Source organism: Sebastes fasciatus, chromosome 4 (genome assembly GCF_043250625.1).
Source record: "Sebastes fasciatus isolate fSebFas1 chromosome 4, fSebFas1.pri, whole genome shotgun sequence".
Lineage (NCBI taxonomy): Eukaryota > Metazoa > Chordata > Actinopteri > Perciformes > Sebastidae > Sebastes > Sebastes fasciatus.
This window is the reverse complement of record NC_133798.1, coordinates 27,514,944-27,532,221: the sequence shown is the minus strand read 5'-3', so window position 1 is coordinate 27,532,221 and position 17,278 is coordinate 27,514,944. Positions and strand designations below refer to the sequence as shown.

The window sequence follows — 17,278 nt, the reverse complement described above, 5'->3', positions numbered from 1 at the left end:
TAACTTTGTTTTGATATATAAAATAAAGCTATTATTATGGCTCGAGCGCGAAACGTCGTCCCTGCCACAAAGTGCGAGGAAACCTAGTGTTTTTCTAAAGATTGTTTTTCTGCCATTTTGAATATTGTGAGTTTTTCATACATTTTCTGCAAAACTCTTTCGAACTCCTCCTAGAGGGTTTATCGGACTTGTTTTGGTTTAATTATTTAGCTTTGATTATTATTATTATTATTATTATTATTATTATTTTCATTAAATTATTATTATTATCATTATTATAATCATTACTATTATTATTATTATTATTATTATTGTTGTTGCTGTTGTTGTTGTTATAACAATAATAATAATAATTATTATTATTATTATTGTTGTTGTTATTATCATCATCATTATTATCATTATTATTATTATATTATTTTCATTATATTGTAATTATTATTATTATCATTACTATTATTTTCATTATTATTGTTATAACTATTATTGTTATTATTGTTGTTATTATTATTTTAACAATAATAACGATTATTGTTATTTTTATTGTTGTTGTTGTTATTATTATTATTATTGTCAAATGTACATCTTTAGTTACTGTTGACCTGTACAGAGCGTATAAACTGTCACCAGGTGAGACTGTGATCACGTTGAATGTGTCTCCCTACAGAGGAGCAGAGAGGAACTACATTAACACTTGAAGTCATGTGGGAAGAAAAAAAACTACAGACTGAGGAGAGAAGAAGAAGTTTCAGGTTATAACACAGACTCTGTCAGGTAAATTACTCATTTAAATATAATAATATGCAGATTGAGATTATAGTTGTGTTGATAATCTGAGAGGAGATTATCTGCTTTGATTTACAGACACCACCCGGCTGGTTCTCTCTGTGTCAGTCTGCCACCATACTTTTCTTTTAGTTTCACTTCCTCTTCACCCTGTTGGTTTCTCTCTCTTACTGCTATGAATTTATCCACAGAGGAACTTCCTCCTCTCTGCTCGTCTGTTAGCACCAACAACACACGTTTTTATTCTTCTCTGGAGATTTTCAACAGCACGCTGAACTGCAGGAGTGAAGGTGAGACTGTCTATTAAATATCATAAAGTTTATTAAGATTATTCCAGTGTGCTATTAGTATACTTCTTTTAAATTTAAAATAAGAAAGTATGCTTTCTTATGTACTTATCAGAGATATACTTAACGGAAGTATACTTAAGTATCCTTAGCTTATACCGACAGTAGTATAGAAGTATACAGAAAAGTCCAAGTAAACTCCAAGTACATTTGGCTAAGTACTATAAGTTAACTTAAAGAAACCTTACAAGTATACTTGCAGTAAAAACTATTAAACTAGTAGTTTAATGAGAGTATACTTCAAAGTGTACTTTCATAAACTAAAAAGTGGGCTACAAGTATATAACTAGTAAACTAACAGTATACCTATAAGTTCACTTGTAGTATTGTTCATATTATAGCTGCAGTACAAAAACTTGCATGTAAACTAGTTGTGTACTCAACGTCTACTCTACTAAGTATATTTAAAGTATACTTTTATAAATTAAAAAGTGAGCCAATTTAGTCCCAAGAAGTATTGAAGTAGTATACTTACAAGTATACTACTAGTACCTTGATATTAGTATACTTATTACATAAAGTGTACTTGGGAATATACTTGAACAATACTTAAGTTTACTTCGTAAAATAAACTTGAAGTATAATTATTTTTTGTAAGGGTACATTTAGATGATAATACTTACATTTTTATTAGTACTTGTACTGCAATAAAGGGCCTGAGTACTTCTTCTACCCCTGGTCTGTGTAGATATTAATCAGTGTGTATTGATTGTGATTCCCTGTTGTGGATCAGCTGTTTGTGATGGCAGAACCAGAACCAGAACCAGCTCCAGAACCAGGGACCAGAGACACTGAAGACCGGACTGAGACGGACCGGATGTCTCCAGGTTCAGTCATGTGATCAGTTTATGTTTTACACAACTTCCAATCCTCTTCATCATCTTCTTCTTCTTCCTCCTCTTCCTCTTCCTTTTCTTCTTCTTTCCTTTCTCTTCCTCTTCCTCTTCTTCTTCGTCTTCCACTTCTTCTTCATCTTCTTCCACTTCCTCTTCTTCTTCTTCTTCTTTGAAGAATCTGTATTTCTACATAATGAATACTTTTATTTTAATACCGTAAGTACTTTTAATGATGATAGTAACATATACATATATATATATATATATATATATATACTTTATATGTGTGTTTATTTTTTTATTTATTTAAAAAGGATCCCCATTAGCTGATACCAATGGCACCAGCTAGTCTTCCTGGGGTCCGAAATCAAGTACATTACATTTATCACATACATACTATATACAACATTGTGTGTGTGTGTGTGTGTGTGTGTGTGTGTGATAAAACTAATAATAATAATAAAAGTATTATAAATGACAATAAGTGTTTTCAGTCCAAAATGGCGGCAGCGGCTGTTGTTAAAAAACACCAGAGTTTCGTCTCTTTGCTTCAATACTCTTTGGATCTACATGTACAGTGTTTAATAGTGTTACAGGGTGGATTTTTCATTTATTTATAGAAGAAATCCTTATAGATGTTCATGATCCAGAGTCTAAATATTGTGTTTATGTGTGTAGATGAAGCTCCCTGTTGTTCCAGTCTGACCACTAAGGAGCTGCAGCAGAACTTGAGGGAAGTGAAGAAGAGAGAGCGTCCCGTCAGACTGCTGTTTGAGATCCCATCGACTCGTATTGTTGAACACGTTCTGTCCAAATATGTGGTGAGATACTGAAACACACACCTGGTCAACTGGAATCTATTTAATCTATCTATTTATTAATTTATTGTATCCATCCTGTAGATCAACACAACAAAAACAGATAAATTTAGTCTACTACATACTCAAATATTCTATATTAATATCACTATAATATAATATAATATAATATACAGTAATATAATATAATATAATATAATATAAAGTCAGCACTGTATCTATAAATGCGGTACATTTAGTGAAATCCTCCCCTTCAGACTGATTCCAGTCTCATGTCTGTACAGAGAGAGAGACAAGAGTCCTGAATTCTGAGAGCGGAGAGTCCTGGTTGGAGCATAAGGTTTAAGTAGTCAGTGAATCACTGCTCTAATATCTTGTGTTGATGTTTCCTGTTTGTCTGTAGGTGTATGAGATCGTGGTGATGCGCTCCGGCAGCTTCGATTCCAACCGTGTGTCCGTGGAACGCCGTTACAGCGACTTCTTCCGCTTCCACCACAAACTGCTGGAGGAGTTCAGCGAAGAGCTGGAGGAGGTGGTTCTCCCCCGAAAACACCTGAGCAGGAATTTCTGCACCGAGATCATGGCAGAGCGACGCCTCGCCCTCCAGGATTACCTGGCTAAACTGTACGCTACTCGCTGCGTTCGACACTCGCCGCTTTTTCCCAAATTCCTCACGGAGCAAGAGCAGAAGCAAGCTCACAGTTTGCTGCGAGCAGGACAGTTTCAGATGGCTTTGGATCAGCTGCAGACGGTTTTAGAGGTTGAGGACAAGCTGCTACCGTGGCAGAACCCCACCCTGCTCGTACCCACCCTCGCCGCCCTCGCCGTCTGTTACCGAGACCTAGACGAACCACAACAGGCGTTTGCTGTAGCTCAGAGAGCTCTGCCGCCGACGAGACGCTACGGACTGAAACGCTACAGAGCCTCGCTGTTGGACCTGCTGGTGGATCTGGGTTATCAGCTGGGACGTCCCGTGGCCCAGTTACAGGAGGAGCTGACGGTCCTGAGGGACACTGAGAGGGGGGAGGTCACCTTCCGCTCTCTGAAGGAGGTAGTGGTCCATGAGTTCACCTGAGTCTCTGAAGGAGTTAGTGGTCCCTGAGTTCACCTGAGGAGGTGATCAGAACACTCTGGACTATAGCACTATTTGTATTGTTTACAGCTACACTTACTAACTAACTAACTAACTAACACTTGACTTATATTTAGATATTTTATCTTATTTTTTATATTATATTCTTTTATTCTGTTATTTCTATTCTGTGTAAGTATATTGAGAGAGCTGCATAAAAACTGGAGTCACATTCCTTGTATGTATATGCTGCGGACAGCTCTCACATCCACCTGTATGCTGACGACATCATTCTGTATACATCCAGTCCATCCCTGAGCACAGCTTCTACAGTATCCAACCTGCCTTCTCCAACCTTCACCGTCTTCTAAATACTAAGAAAACAAAAAAGCATGTCTTCAACCGGAACTTACCTCTGTCGATTGTTAATTGATTAGATTCATCATTCACAAAACCCAGCTGATGTTTATCGTTTACAGCACGCCATTTTTGTTACTTCCGCCCAAAAATGTTAATCAAAAACAAAAATGGCGTGCTGTAAACAATAAATGTCAGCTGGGAGTTGTGAATGATGAACGGTCGACTGTTGATTATCAGAGCAACGCTGTTTCAAATAAAATGTCAATCAAGTTTATCCTTTTTTTTCAATTGTTTTTGTTACTTCCACCGTTGAGGCCACTTTCATTAAATGATAAATGATCATTTTGTGTTGTGAATGATGAATGTATGGGGAAAATGATAAAATGTGGAAACGTGTTTTCATCATATCATGACTGTTTTAGTCAAATCAGCTTTAAATGAATCAAACAACTTGATAATTTATCACTCCATCTTTCATTTTACATCCATTTTTATGCATCTTCATCACCACCATTTTTACCAATTAATTTTTGTTACGTCCACCCCTCAAACAGTTTGCTGCTCCGAGCGAATGGATTGAGTTACAGAAGACAGTAAAACTCCACACCCTCATCCCGTTACCCTCCTTTAATAACTCGTTACAAGCGATAGTTTCTGTGTTCTACCTTCTGTCGCTGCCTCTTGGCCAGGTCGTCATTGTAAATGAGAATGGGTTCTCAATTGACTTATCCGGTTAAGTAAAGGTAAAATAAATAATTAAATAAATGTAAATGTATATACTTCTGCAGAAGTAGAAAATGTTTGAGACATCAAACCACAGCAGACACATGTTCTGTCCTTCAAACTACAAATCATTTATTCATTATTTATGTTCTCTCTGTTGACAGTCTGTGGTAAATTAAGTGAATCTCTGCAGAGGAACTAAAGTGTTATCTTGTTACATCATCCTCAGCCCGATTGGCCAACAGACAAACTTTTTGTATTTCAACAAAACAAAGACTGGAACTCCCCCAGAAGTTACCCAACCTGCTTCACTGTGTGCATGTTGACTTTTTTTCACAAGTGAGAAATTCAGAAAATTCCCCAAAATCTGATGTTTGACAAGTTGTAGAAAATGTTTTGCCAGTCTTTATACTGAATTCATGAACTTGATATATTGTGGGCCAGCCTATGTTTAATTAGCTTTCAGTAGTCCCAATCTTATTTATGCATGTTTATGTGCATATGTGTGGTTAAGCATGTATATATGTACCTATGTGCCTGTGTGTGTATGCATGTATGTAGCTTGTATTCTAATGTGTATTTTTTAAGATGGCTGGAGGATGAGGATACACATTTTCTTTATGTTGTTTTATGTTATTCTGTCACTCTTGTTTTTATCTACTTTACGATTTTAAAATTATTTTTTATTGACATGTTTTTTCTATTTTAAAAGTTATTTTATTGTTTATATTTTTTTCATGTATTTGCTTTTATTGTCTGAAACACTTTGTTTTGAAAATTGATATATAAATAAATGTATCATTATTATTGTTATTGTTATTTTATGTTATTCTGTCTTTCTTGTTTCTATCATCAACTTCACTATTTTACTATTATATTGTTAATAATAATAATACATTTTATTTATATAGTGCTTTTCTGGATACTCAAAGACACTTTACACAGATAAAATCATCATAAAACAAGGACATCATAAAAATATAAAACACACAATATCAATTACACATTAAAAGCAGTTCTAAAAAGGTGAGTTTTGATTTGTGATTTGAATGTGGACAGGTCGTTATTGACATGTTTTTCTATTTTAAAAGATATTTTATTGTTTTTACTTTTGCTTCATTTATCTGCTTTTATTGTCTGAAACACTTCGTTTTGAAAATTGCTATATAAATAAATGTATTCTGATCATTATTATTATTATTTATGTTATTCTGTCTCTCTTGTTTTTATCATCTACTTTACTATTTTACTATTATATTGTTATTGACATGTTTTTCTATTTTAAGTTATTGTATTGTTTTTACTTTTGCTTCATTTATCTGTTTTTATTGTCTGAAACACTTTGTTTTGAAAAGTGGTATATAAATAAATGTATTTGTTATTAATATTATTATTATTATAAATACATAGTATGTGTTGTTTGGAAATATTTCCATTAATATTTCTAATGATAATAACCTTTGTGAAAAATGATCTTGTTTTCAAATATGAAGATATTTTTTTCTTGTTGAACATCGATGATATCAGAGGTAGATTAGCCGGACTGCTCGCTCAGAGAAGCTGCTCGACGTTTGACTGCTTCTGTCTGAGTTTTAACAGCAGCTGCATGCTCCTTTTAGCTTTTATCTTTTATCTAAAGTTTGACTCCTGAAACAGTGTCTTCTTCCTGTAGTTTGGTTTGTTCTCTGTAAAACTGTTTAATAATGGCCAACGACTCCGTGAAACTCTCCAGAAACGTCCTCCGCATGAAGGTGAGTGAAGTTAACAACCAGGGAAGATACTAGCCGTGTGGTAGCTACCTTTAGCTCTCCGAGTGGAACGCCACTCCAAACTCCACTCAGAAATCACACTATTGTTGGTTTCCTGCTGATTGGAGAGCTCTAACTCGGGCTAAACGTCGACTGTATACATTTTTATGCAGAGTTTGAACCAGTTATTAATTCGGCATGTATTTTAGCTACCAAATGGCTTTTTACATTCAACAAAGACGACTTAATAATCTGCCACACGCTGTCTTCCACTGCATATGTTGGTGGATGGATGCTTCCTTATTTTGATTACAGTTTTGAGTGAGGTTCTGTAGATGAAAGGGAAACGTGTTTTGCTGATTTTTAAGGCCAGACACTCCAGGCAAAAACATCATTTTTCATGCAAAGGTCAAAAACATCCAAAATACACATTTAGGTGTTACTTTTTTTCTTTTTGCATCCGTGGATTTCTTCTAAATTGCCCAAAAATTAACCATTAGATAACATCTCATTTGCATATTTAAACATAACATTTCAGAAAACTTGTAATACAGAAAAATAATTCCCTTAATGTAAGTAATCAACTGGGGAAGTTTCATGGTAATATCTATTAGTTAATTATCTGATCCATAACTGCACAACAACAACTCAACAGTACCATTTCCATTTAGTTTTGCACTACTTGCAATGTCCACCACCTCACGTGTGTGTGTGTGTGTGTGTGTGTGTGTGTGTATTATATAAGTACTCTGTGTGATCTATCTCATATTGTTACCTATGAATCTCCCCCGTGAGATTGTTGTTTTTGATTCAATTAAAGTGGGATCTGGTGTGTTTTGCTCAGTTCATGCAGAGAGGTCTGGATGCTGAGACGAAGAAGCAGCTGGAGGAAGATGAGAAGAGAATCATCAGTGATGAACACTGGTATCTGGACCTGCCAGAGCTGAAGGCTAAAGAGTACGTGTCGACTTCTACATGCAAACAGACTCAGTACTTTCTCACCTGTATCAGAGAACATTTTGCCAAACTCCATTCAGAAATATACCAGTTTAATTTTGATAGGCTAATTGGCAAATTTATATGGAGGACTGAGCCTGCCAAAATAAAAAATAAATGAATAAATACATAAATTACTTGATAAATAAATATATACAGTATGTAAAAAATAAATGTAGCCATTAATTAATTGATAAAATGTGACATTAATTGATATTTCTGTTTTGATTTGCTTCTTTATTTATTTATCTTTGTATTGATTCCCTTATTTATTTATTTATTTACTGTTCTGTTTAATTTCCACTTTTATTAATTTATATATTTATTTTTTAATACATTTTTAAATTTATTAATGTAGTTTTGTATTTATTTTTTATTCATTTATTAATATATTTTTGCATTTACTTTTTATTTATTTTATATTTATTTTCAAATGTATGTATCAATTCATTTATTTATTTATGCATGATTTTCTCTTTGCTTTTCACCCCTTATTTATTTCCCCAAACTTATTTATTTCTGTATTCTTTTCTTTACACATTTCGTTTTACATTTCTTTATGCATTTCAGCCTCATTATGCAAATGTAGACGTTTCATCCCCATAAACTTACACACCTAGCAACATATATTTCCTAGTCTATTACTTTAATTTAATATTCTAATTAAATTATCTGATTAAAACTGATGTAACAGCCCTCCAATAAATCCACCTGTCATAAAGTTTAAAAAAAATTAGCATCCCCTCTAATATCGCACATCAATCAATCAAATTATATTTATATAGCATATTTCATACGGCTAGCATAGACATTGTGCTTCAAATAAAAACAAAAAAAAGTAAAAGATCATATATGACAAAACATAAAATAAGAACATATAAGATAAGAAATACATCTATAAAACGTGATAAAAACACAAGATATGAAGGTATTAATAAAATAAGATACAAAAAATGAAAATCCCAATATTATAATAATAGATATTTTTTCTGAATGGTTCAGCCCTAGTAATAGTGAGGTGTTTTTCTGATACGATGTCTCTTTGTCTCTCAGGAACTTGATCATCGAGGAGAAGAGTTTTGTTCCCTGTGAAGACCTGATGTACGGTCGCATCTCCTTCAAGGGTTTTAATCCAGAAGTCGAGGTCAGTTTTTCATTCATTAATCTGTCACATCCTCTGCTTCCTCCCGTCTCCTCGCTGAAAGATTTCTCTGCGTAAATGTTGCTGTCAGAAACACCAGAATATTTTGGTGTTGTCGGGTATAAAAATATCTTTTAACCCGTTTTTTGTTTTGCGCCTACAAACATGCATTTGTCACTTTTTTAAAAATATGTCTTATCAACGTATCTCCTCGTATCAACGACCACAAAAAGACAAAAGAAAACTTTTCCAAAATAAAAATAAACATTTAAGTTGAAAACTTGAAATCTAAATGCGACGACGTTAGGTTTAACTGTGGACCCGTTGACGGTGGTGATTGTTTTGCGTTGGTCACAGAAACTGATGGCTTTGATGAATCCAAAAGATGAAGTGGAGAAAGAAGAACAAGAAGAGATCAGCCGGATGCCAACAGACGTCACAGATGAAGAAATGGCTCTCAGGTACGAAGATTTCATGAATTCCCAGGAATTAAATATTGGTTGCTTTTAAAAGAAAGCAGAGAGATTTTATTGAATTTGAGGTGTTTGGCTTGAGAGATTTATTTTGAAGTCGCAGAAGCAAGATGAACATTTATCCTCTAAATGTCTGAGTTAAACAAAGTGTTAACTAAGAAACATTCCTGCCGGTTGGTTATGATAACTTACACATATTTAGAAGTCTGGATCTGCATTTAATTTACTGTAAACTTGTAAAACTATACATGATATTGAGTACTGACTACATACATGCTGAAAATCCAACATTTTTACTGGATTCATTTAGAGATTTTCCAAAGTAAAAGTCCCTAGAAGTGTATGATTCAACTTTTTCCCCCATGGTCTAGTGTTAAAAAAGTTAACAAAAATCACAATAAATCACAATATCGAATCGCAATACTTAAAAATCACAATACATATCAAATTAGCACCCAAGATGGTGATAGTGTGGAAACAGGAGATAGGTGAATTGTCCCACCTCTAACAACTAGCCAGACCTTTATTACATTGCTAGTTACTATTTTAACAAGCTGACCTGCTGTTCTTCATGTGTAGCAGGATTTTTAGTTTCTGACTGTTTTTTGTTTTTTTTCTTCTCCTTCTTCTTCTTCTTCTTCTTCTTTAGATACGAGAGTTTAGTCAAAAGCATGAAGAAGAAGTTTGCAAAGAAGCGAGAGAGAGCGGCTACTGAAGAGGAGGATGTCAACAGCAACGTTGTAGAAACCGATACAAAGAGAGTCTTCCTGAAACCTCAGGACTGATCCATGTGATGGACTTTATTTTTATGTAAATGACTCAAAATAATCCTTTTTTTTTTTACATCCTTGTTTGCAGAATCTATAGAGAGAGCATCAGTGAGCAGAATGTTCAGTGTTTTAAGGCTGATTGGATGTTATACATCCTGTTTTTTAAAGAAAAGATATGTGAGAGTGTTTTAACATGTCTGTGCTGCATGATGAGACCTTCATTAAATGCTTAGCTCAGTGTATTCGGGCCTCATACGTGATTTATTTAAATAGCTCTTACAGGAACAGTTCAATATTTTGGGAAAGACACTTCTTCTCTTTCTTGTTAAGAGTTAGATGTTCACATTTTTTAATGTTCAGTTCTGCTTTTTAACAAGAGTTTTAGTGACCTCCATGACAATAATGTAACGTGCCTAAAATAATACGTATATTCTCGACTAAATGTTCATTTGACCTCCTTCAAAGCAAGTTTCAAGTCTCTGAAGAAGGGTTTTGCTGCTGACGATAGAAGATCAGTCTTAAGTTTGTTTTCCCATGAGCCTCAGCTCCTGTTGAGTCCTGCTGGTTTACAGTCGGCGTGTTCGGTGAGGGTCGTGATGACGGCGTCGAACACGGCGGTGGGGCTGCAGCGGTGGAGGAACGGGAGCAGCCATCCCATCTTTCCGGGGGTGTACATGGGTTTAGGACGGACTGACAGCAGAGCGTGACACACGTCGTCCACCACCGGAGACAGATCCTCCGCACATTGACGGGACATTCTGGACAGACTCCTGGGGAGGGACGAGATGTACGCATCCCCATAATCCTCTCTGGCATCAGAGGAAACCGCTGTGAGGATCTCGTCCCTGTAGCGAGCAACGTCGTCACTGTTCCCGAAGATATCTGAGAGGAAAAAATATATATATAAATATATATGGGTCCCAGAGTCTCTGAATTACAGGTTAGTCTGTAAATACTGTGACCTCAAGGTAACACCTGCATTATTACTTCATCTCGAGTTAGAAATATAGTTAAAGACCTTTTTGTCATTATACATTTTATTATCTGTATATTTTCTGCTTACATGATGCATTTCATTCAATAAAATAGTTTATCTTAATCAAGTTAAACAATGAAGAGAGAGAGGGACAAACGGGGGCGAAGCAGAACCCCTTGGCAGGTTTATCTGACCCTACCTATAATAAAGAGAAATAACTAGATAAACAAATAATAAGAAAACCAAACAAGATTAACCAATGAATGAAATGTAAACATATACAGTAAATTCTACATAAACTAATTTAGTGAAGAAAATGTTCAGATAATGAATCACTAATTTAAAATGTGAGTGTGATCATCAGTAAACCATTAAAATGAGACCTACTTGTTCTGAAGGCTGCAGGTTGAATTAAAGCCACTCTGACGCCCCACATGGATAACTCCAGCCTCATGACTTTAGAGAAAACACTCAGCGCTGCCTTAGAGGCTCCGTAAGCAGCTAACCTGGGCATCGGCACCTCACCTGCAGGGCACACCGTTTAATACACCGTTAATACACCGTTAGTACACCATTAATACACTGTTAGTACACCATTAATACACCACTGTTACACCGTTTCATGCACTGTTAGTACACCATTAATACACCACTAATACACCGTTAATACACGTTAGTACACCACTAATACATTATTAATACACTGTTAATACTCTGGTAATACACCATTAATACACTGTTAGTACACCATTAATATACCGTTAGTACACCATTAATACACTGTTAGTACACCATTAATATACCGTTAGTACACCATTAATACACCACTGTTACACCGTTTCATGCACTGTTAGTACACCATTAATACACTAATACACCGTTAATACACGTTAGTACACCACTAATACATTATTAATACACCACTAATACACCGTTAGTACATCACTGTTACACCGTTTAATACACCGTTAATGCACCATCAATACACCACTAATACACCTTTAATACATTAATATACACTGTTAATACACCATTAATACATTATTAATACACTGTTAATACTCTGGTAATACACCATTAATACACAGTAAGTACACCACTATTACACCATTTAATACACCCTAGAGTACACCGTTAATACACTATTAATACTCTGGTAATACACCAGTAATACACCGTTAATACACTATTAATACACAGTACACCACTATTACACTGTTTAATACACCCTAGAGTACACCGTTAATACACTGTTAATACTCTGGTAATACACTGTTAATACATAGTTAATACACCACTAATACGATAAGCTTGTATGACATGATTGGTACCAATGGATTCTTTGTTTTCTAGTTTCATATGATACTATATGATAGTGATACTATGACCAGTATCTTCAGTCTAGCTTTAAAACTGAGCCATTACAACTTAAAAATCATAAGTTGTGTTGATGCGTTAAAGAAATTAGTGGCGTTAAAACAAATTTGCGTTAACGCGTTATTGTCACATTAACTTTGACAGCCCTAATAAAAATGCATTATATTTAATGAGTTGATAAAAGGTTTTGTATGTAGAATCTTCATCTGTAAAGTAACCAGTTACTGCAGCTGTCAGATAACATAACAGAAATACTCAAGTACAGTACAAGTACCTCAAAACTGTATGATTGTACCTCAAAATCTACTGAAACCAACAGCTCCTCTGTGAGCTGTAGTAAATGGACAGAAGTAGTTTATACATGATGATTTGTAGTGTTTAAATCATGGCAGACATGCTGTGGGTGGTTGAACATATGTCTTCAGTGGGACGTACCTGCCAGGCTGGACATGTTGACGATGCGTCCTCTGGACCTCCTCAGCAGAGGGAGGAACACCTGACACATCTTCACAGCGGACAGGAAGTTCACGTCCATGCAGAGTCTGTACGCCGTCATCGGCTGGAGCTCTGCGTCCACAGGACAGAGAAGGACTCCGGCGTTATTCACCAAACCCCACAGACCTGCAAGGACATGAGACACAAGACGAGTCACAAGACACAACGAATCTCTGCTAATTGAAAATATCTATATTTCTGCATTCAAACTTTCGTCACATAAAAGTGAACCTCAGTTTGAAAATACGATCTATCGTTCAGCATTAATAGAAACTATTAGTAGGTTTAACCCCACCACCTGTCAGAGGTGTGTCTTACCTGTGTCAGCCACCTGAGTACAGATGTACCTGTGTGCTGCCTCTATCTGGGAGCCGTCGGTGACGTCGAGCTGCAGCACCTGCAGGTTTTCAGATCCTCGTTCTCTCAGCTGTCGAGCTCCGGCTCCGTTCACATCCAGGACACCAGCAAACACCTTCACTCCCACCTCGCTGAGCCGCGTCGCCAGCGCCAGACCGAAACCTGAATCACAACCTGTCAAAGGAAAAGATACAAGAATGAAACCTGGTTTCTCATTTAACCTCTGTAGTCAGTGTTAGTATCTTTAACGGTTTTTAAAGGTTATATTTTAGAAACAAGTCTTGCTTTTCCCTCTGAGGCCAAAAAGAGACTCATCGCTGCCACCTTTATGTCTGTGCTGGACTACGGCGATGTTCTATACATGCATGCATCTTCTCAAAGCCTAAACACGCTGGATACTGTCTACCATGGAGCACTGAGATTTATTACGAATTTTAAAGCCCTCACGCATCGTTGTTCTTCGTATGCTCGGGTAGGATGGATTGCCTTGTCCACCCGGAGCCTGAACCATCGGTGTATTCTTATTTATACGGCAATTCTTGGTCTGCTTTCCATCTTACCTACGGATCTACATCCTTCGAAAAAGTACAGGAAGTTACTGTCTTCGCTCCCAGGACTTAATCCTATTAACTGTCCCCAAAGTCCGTACTGAACTGGGAAAAAAAGGGCGTTCCAGTATGCTGCTCCCTCCGCTTGGAATCGGTTACAAAATTACCTGAATCTTGGAGTCTCAGGGTGGCGTCCTGGAAGGGGCGCCGACTGGGGACTCTATAGTTCTGCTGGGGGGACTTCAACGCTCACGTGGGCGTCGATGGAGAAACCTGGAGGGGGTTGACTGGGAGGAATGGCCTGCTTGATCTGAAACCGAGTGGTGCTTTGTTGTTGGACTGCTGTTCGTACATAGGGCGGTTCATAAGTGTACTTGGTACCAGAACACCCCTAGGCCAACGATCGATGATCGACTTTGTGGTCGTATCCTCAGATCTGCGGCTGTATGTCTTGGACACTTGGGTGAAGAGAGGAGCAGAGCTGTCAACTGATCACCAGAGGCCCCTGAGGTCCGCGAGGTCTTCAACTCCCACCTCCGGAAGGATTTTTCACACATCCCAGGGGAGGCTGTGGACATGGAATCTGAGTGGGCCATGTTCAAAGCCTCCATTGTGGAAGCGGCTGCTAGGAGTTGTGGTCTGAAGGTCGTCGGTGCCTGTCGTGGCGGCAATCTAAGAACCCGCTGGTGGACACCAGCGGTGAAGGAGGCCGTCAAGCTGAAGAAGGAGGCCTTTTGGGCTTGGTTGGCTCGGGGGTAACCTGAAACACCAGACAGGTACTGATTGGCCAGAAGGGCTGCAGCTGTGGCGGTTGTTGAAGTAAAAGCCAGGGTATGGGAGGAGTTCAAGGAGAGTGCATGTTCAACACACTGTTGTTGAAGTCACAAATTTAGCTTTGACTGGTTGTTAGTACAGCCGCCAACAGCGCAACAGGTACCAGAGCTCCGCCAAGACATTTTAGAAAATGTTAATTTAACGTTAATTAAATATCTGTTGTGACGAAAAGAGAGCTGAGCCGGAAGGCAAAGCTCTCGATCTACCAGTCAATCTTCGTTCCTACTCTCACCTATGGTCATGAGGGCTGGGTCATGACTGAAAGAACTAGATCGCGGGTACAAGCGGCCGAAATGGGTTTTCTCAGGAGGGTGGCTGGCGTCTCCCTTAGAGATAGGGTAAGAAGCTCAGTCATCCGTGACGGACTCGGAGTAGAGCCGCTGCTCCTTTGCGTTGAAAGGAACCAGCTGAAGTGGTTCGGGTATCTGGTAAGGATGCCCCCTGCGAGGCGTTCCAGGCATGACCAGCTGGGAGGAGACCATGGGGGGAAGACCCAGGACTAGGTGGAGAGATTATATCTCCACACTGGCCTGGGAATGTCTCGGGATCCCCCAGTCAGAGCTGGTTAATGTGGCCCGGGAAAGGGAAGTTTGGGGTCCCCTGCTGGAGCTGTTGCCCCCGCGACCCGACCCCAGATAATGGGTTGAAGATGAGTGATGAGTAAGTGAGTAAATATCTGTTAAAAATAAAGCAGGATTTGCTAAATTGAAGGCAAATTACTTTTCAAAAGAAGTGCCGTTGGCAGTTAGCCTCTATGGATAACCTCTATGGTTAACCTCTATGGTTAGTCTCTATGGTTAACCTCTACGGTTAGTCTCTATGGTTAGCCTCTATGGATAGCCTATGGTACTAACTAGCTTACTGCTACTTCCTCTGCCTCACTGGAAGTTACGCCCATAGTCATTTCTACAGTAACACCCCTGAGCATAAGGTGGATAGGTTAGGTTTTATAGGTTACGATAAAAGTTGATATAGTTACGAGCTTCCTGGCAGCAGATTATAAAGTAATTAAAGTGAGCTCCACCTTTACCAGCTGATGAACACTTGAGTGCATCAACAGTTATAATCTAGTGACAATGATATGACTAATGTGACCTGACTCATATAATGTGTGTTGGGTGTGTCGTCACCTGTAATCAGCACCGCTCTGCTCTGCAGCAGCTCCACTCTCCTCTCAGTGTCACAGATCAGGACCAGGCTGTAGCCGAGGAGGGCCGCGGACACACAGACAACAGGAGGAACCGTGAAATACAGAGCGGCCCCGCCACCGAGGGCCCCGCCGACTCCGAGGGCCCCGAAGGTACCGGGCCAGTTTCCTGCTCCACAGCCCTCTTTAAACCTCCACAGCACGGTGAGGAAGAACACCGCTGCAGCGACGCCACAGAAACAGGAAGTGATGTCCATCCGCTGACAGGTCAGTGTGTTTGTCTCTCTCACCTGCTTCACCTGTGTGTCAGCCTGCGAAGGGTAATCTGAAAGTCATTACACTCACGGTCCTGCCCACACTCACCCACCTGCACACAGGTATGTTGTGCTGCAGCCAATAGGTGTGTTTCCTTCAAACCTGTTCCTCGTCTGCAGCTGCACATATTTTTCATTGTCCACTCCCCCCTCCCCTCCCCTCCCCCTCGCCAACACTCTGATGATAAAGATCGTTACCAGACGTCAGCAGTTTCTCTTGTTCCCGTCATTATTTGTCTGAGAACATCTTTCAAGTCGAGTCCGTTTTATTTATTTAGTCCAATATCACAAATCACAATCTGTCGAGTGTTCGACTCCCTCAGTCCTCAGATAACAACCTTTATTACAGCAGCAGACTAAAACCTCTGGGCCTCGTTCACATTTACCCCAGAACTGCGCTTTAGTACAAGTTTAAGGTAATTTAAATTCAGTATTTCAATTCTGTAATAATACCTAATTTATAAAGTACTTATGGGCTTCACAAAAGATTGAAAAAACACAAAAACCGCTGCAAGAAACAGGAACATTAAAAACAAATCAGAGATTTAAATTAATAAAATTACTGTACTTGTACTGTTTTACATACGCATATAAAGGTGATGTGTTCGCTTACTGTTGTACGTACGCATTTAAAGGTGATGTGTTCGCTAACTGTTGTACGTACGCATTTAAAGGTGATGTGTTCGCTTACTGTTGTACGTACGGATTTAAAGGTGATGTGTTCGCTTACTGTTGTACGTACGGATTTAAAGATGTGTTCGCTTACTGTTGTACGTACGGATTTAAAGACGATGCGTTCGCTTACTGTTGTACGTTGTTGGAAATATATCATGATAAAACTGTTGTTCTGTAGCAAACTTAATTATGTTGTGAGTTTAGCGAGTTTGGTGTTAACTACTAGGCTTCGACTGTCTACAGATAAGTGACTGATGTAAGACGAGGCAAGAATGATCACATGAATGATCTCAGTGATGGAATGTTGAGTGGGCCTGTAAATGTATTGTGACATAGGGTGGAAAAGTACTGGGTCTGCAGAAAACCTTACCCCCCCCCCCCAGGGTTCACCTGTGAATGTATAAAAGTAAACGTATAGCAAAGCTCGGGGCTCATTCACTGCGAACTGAACACTGTATTACATGGTATCAGGGACACATTGATGA

The 17,278-nt window shown here is 38.2% G+C and overlaps 3 protein-coding genes and 1 long non-coding RNA gene across 5 annotated transcripts in view; 3 read left to right on the top strand and 1 right to left on the bottom strand.

Moving 5' to 3' along the window:
* The first annotated feature begins 681 nt into the window (after positions 1-681).
* On the top strand, positions 682-5,755 carry snx20 (sorting nexin 20). 2 transcript variants are annotated; one of them, XM_074633303.1, is made up of 5 exons: positions 682-774; positions 978-1,076; positions 1,867-1,960; positions 2,648-2,790; positions 3,191-5,755. In XM_074633303.1, the coding sequence occupies exons 3-5, from the start codon at positions 1,876-1,878 to the stop codon at positions 3,860-3,862; spliced, it is 900 nt and encodes a 299-aa protein (XP_074489404.1). In that variant the 5' UTR covers positions 682-774; positions 978-1,076; positions 1,867-1,875; the 3' UTR covers positions 3,863-5,755. The 2 variants fall into 2 exon arrangements, with proteins under 2 accessions (XP_074489404.1, XP_074489403.1); XM_074633302.1 differs by having other exon boundaries at positions 714-774; positions 865-1,076.
* Positions 5,756-6,484: 729 nt separating this feature from the next.
* Positions 6,485-10,312, top strand: mphosph6 (M-phase phosphoprotein 6). Its single transcript, XM_074633315.1, has 5 exons — positions 6,485-6,693; positions 7,535-7,647; positions 8,740-8,830; positions 9,185-9,288; positions 9,950-10,312. The coding sequence occupies exons 1-5, from the start codon at positions 6,646-6,648 to the stop codon at positions 10,083-10,085; spliced, it is 492 nt and encodes a 163-aa protein (XP_074489416.1). The 5' UTR covers positions 6,485-6,645; the 3' UTR covers positions 10,086-10,312.
* On the bottom strand, positions 10,029-16,885 carry hsd17b2 (hydroxysteroid (17-beta) dehydrogenase 2). Its single transcript, XM_074633312.1, has 5 exons — positions 15,788-16,885; positions 13,237-13,449; positions 12,859-13,044; positions 11,434-11,571; positions 10,029-10,952 (listed from the first exon to the last, which is right to left on the bottom strand). Exons 1-5 carry the CDS (start codon positions 16,059-16,061, stop codon positions 10,612-10,614), a joined length of 1,152 nt encoding a protein of 383 aa, XP_074489413.1. The 5' UTR covers positions 16,062-16,885; the 3' UTR covers positions 10,029-10,611.
* Positions 12,198-17,278, top strand: part of LOC141766438 (uncharacterized) — a 64,311-nt gene continuing 59,230 nt past the window's right edge. The window contains exon 1 of the long non-coding RNA XR_012593632.1: positions 12,198-12,548. This is a non-coding gene — a long non-coding RNA (uncharacterized LOC141766438). The remainder of the gene's footprint in view (positions 12,549-17,278) is intronic.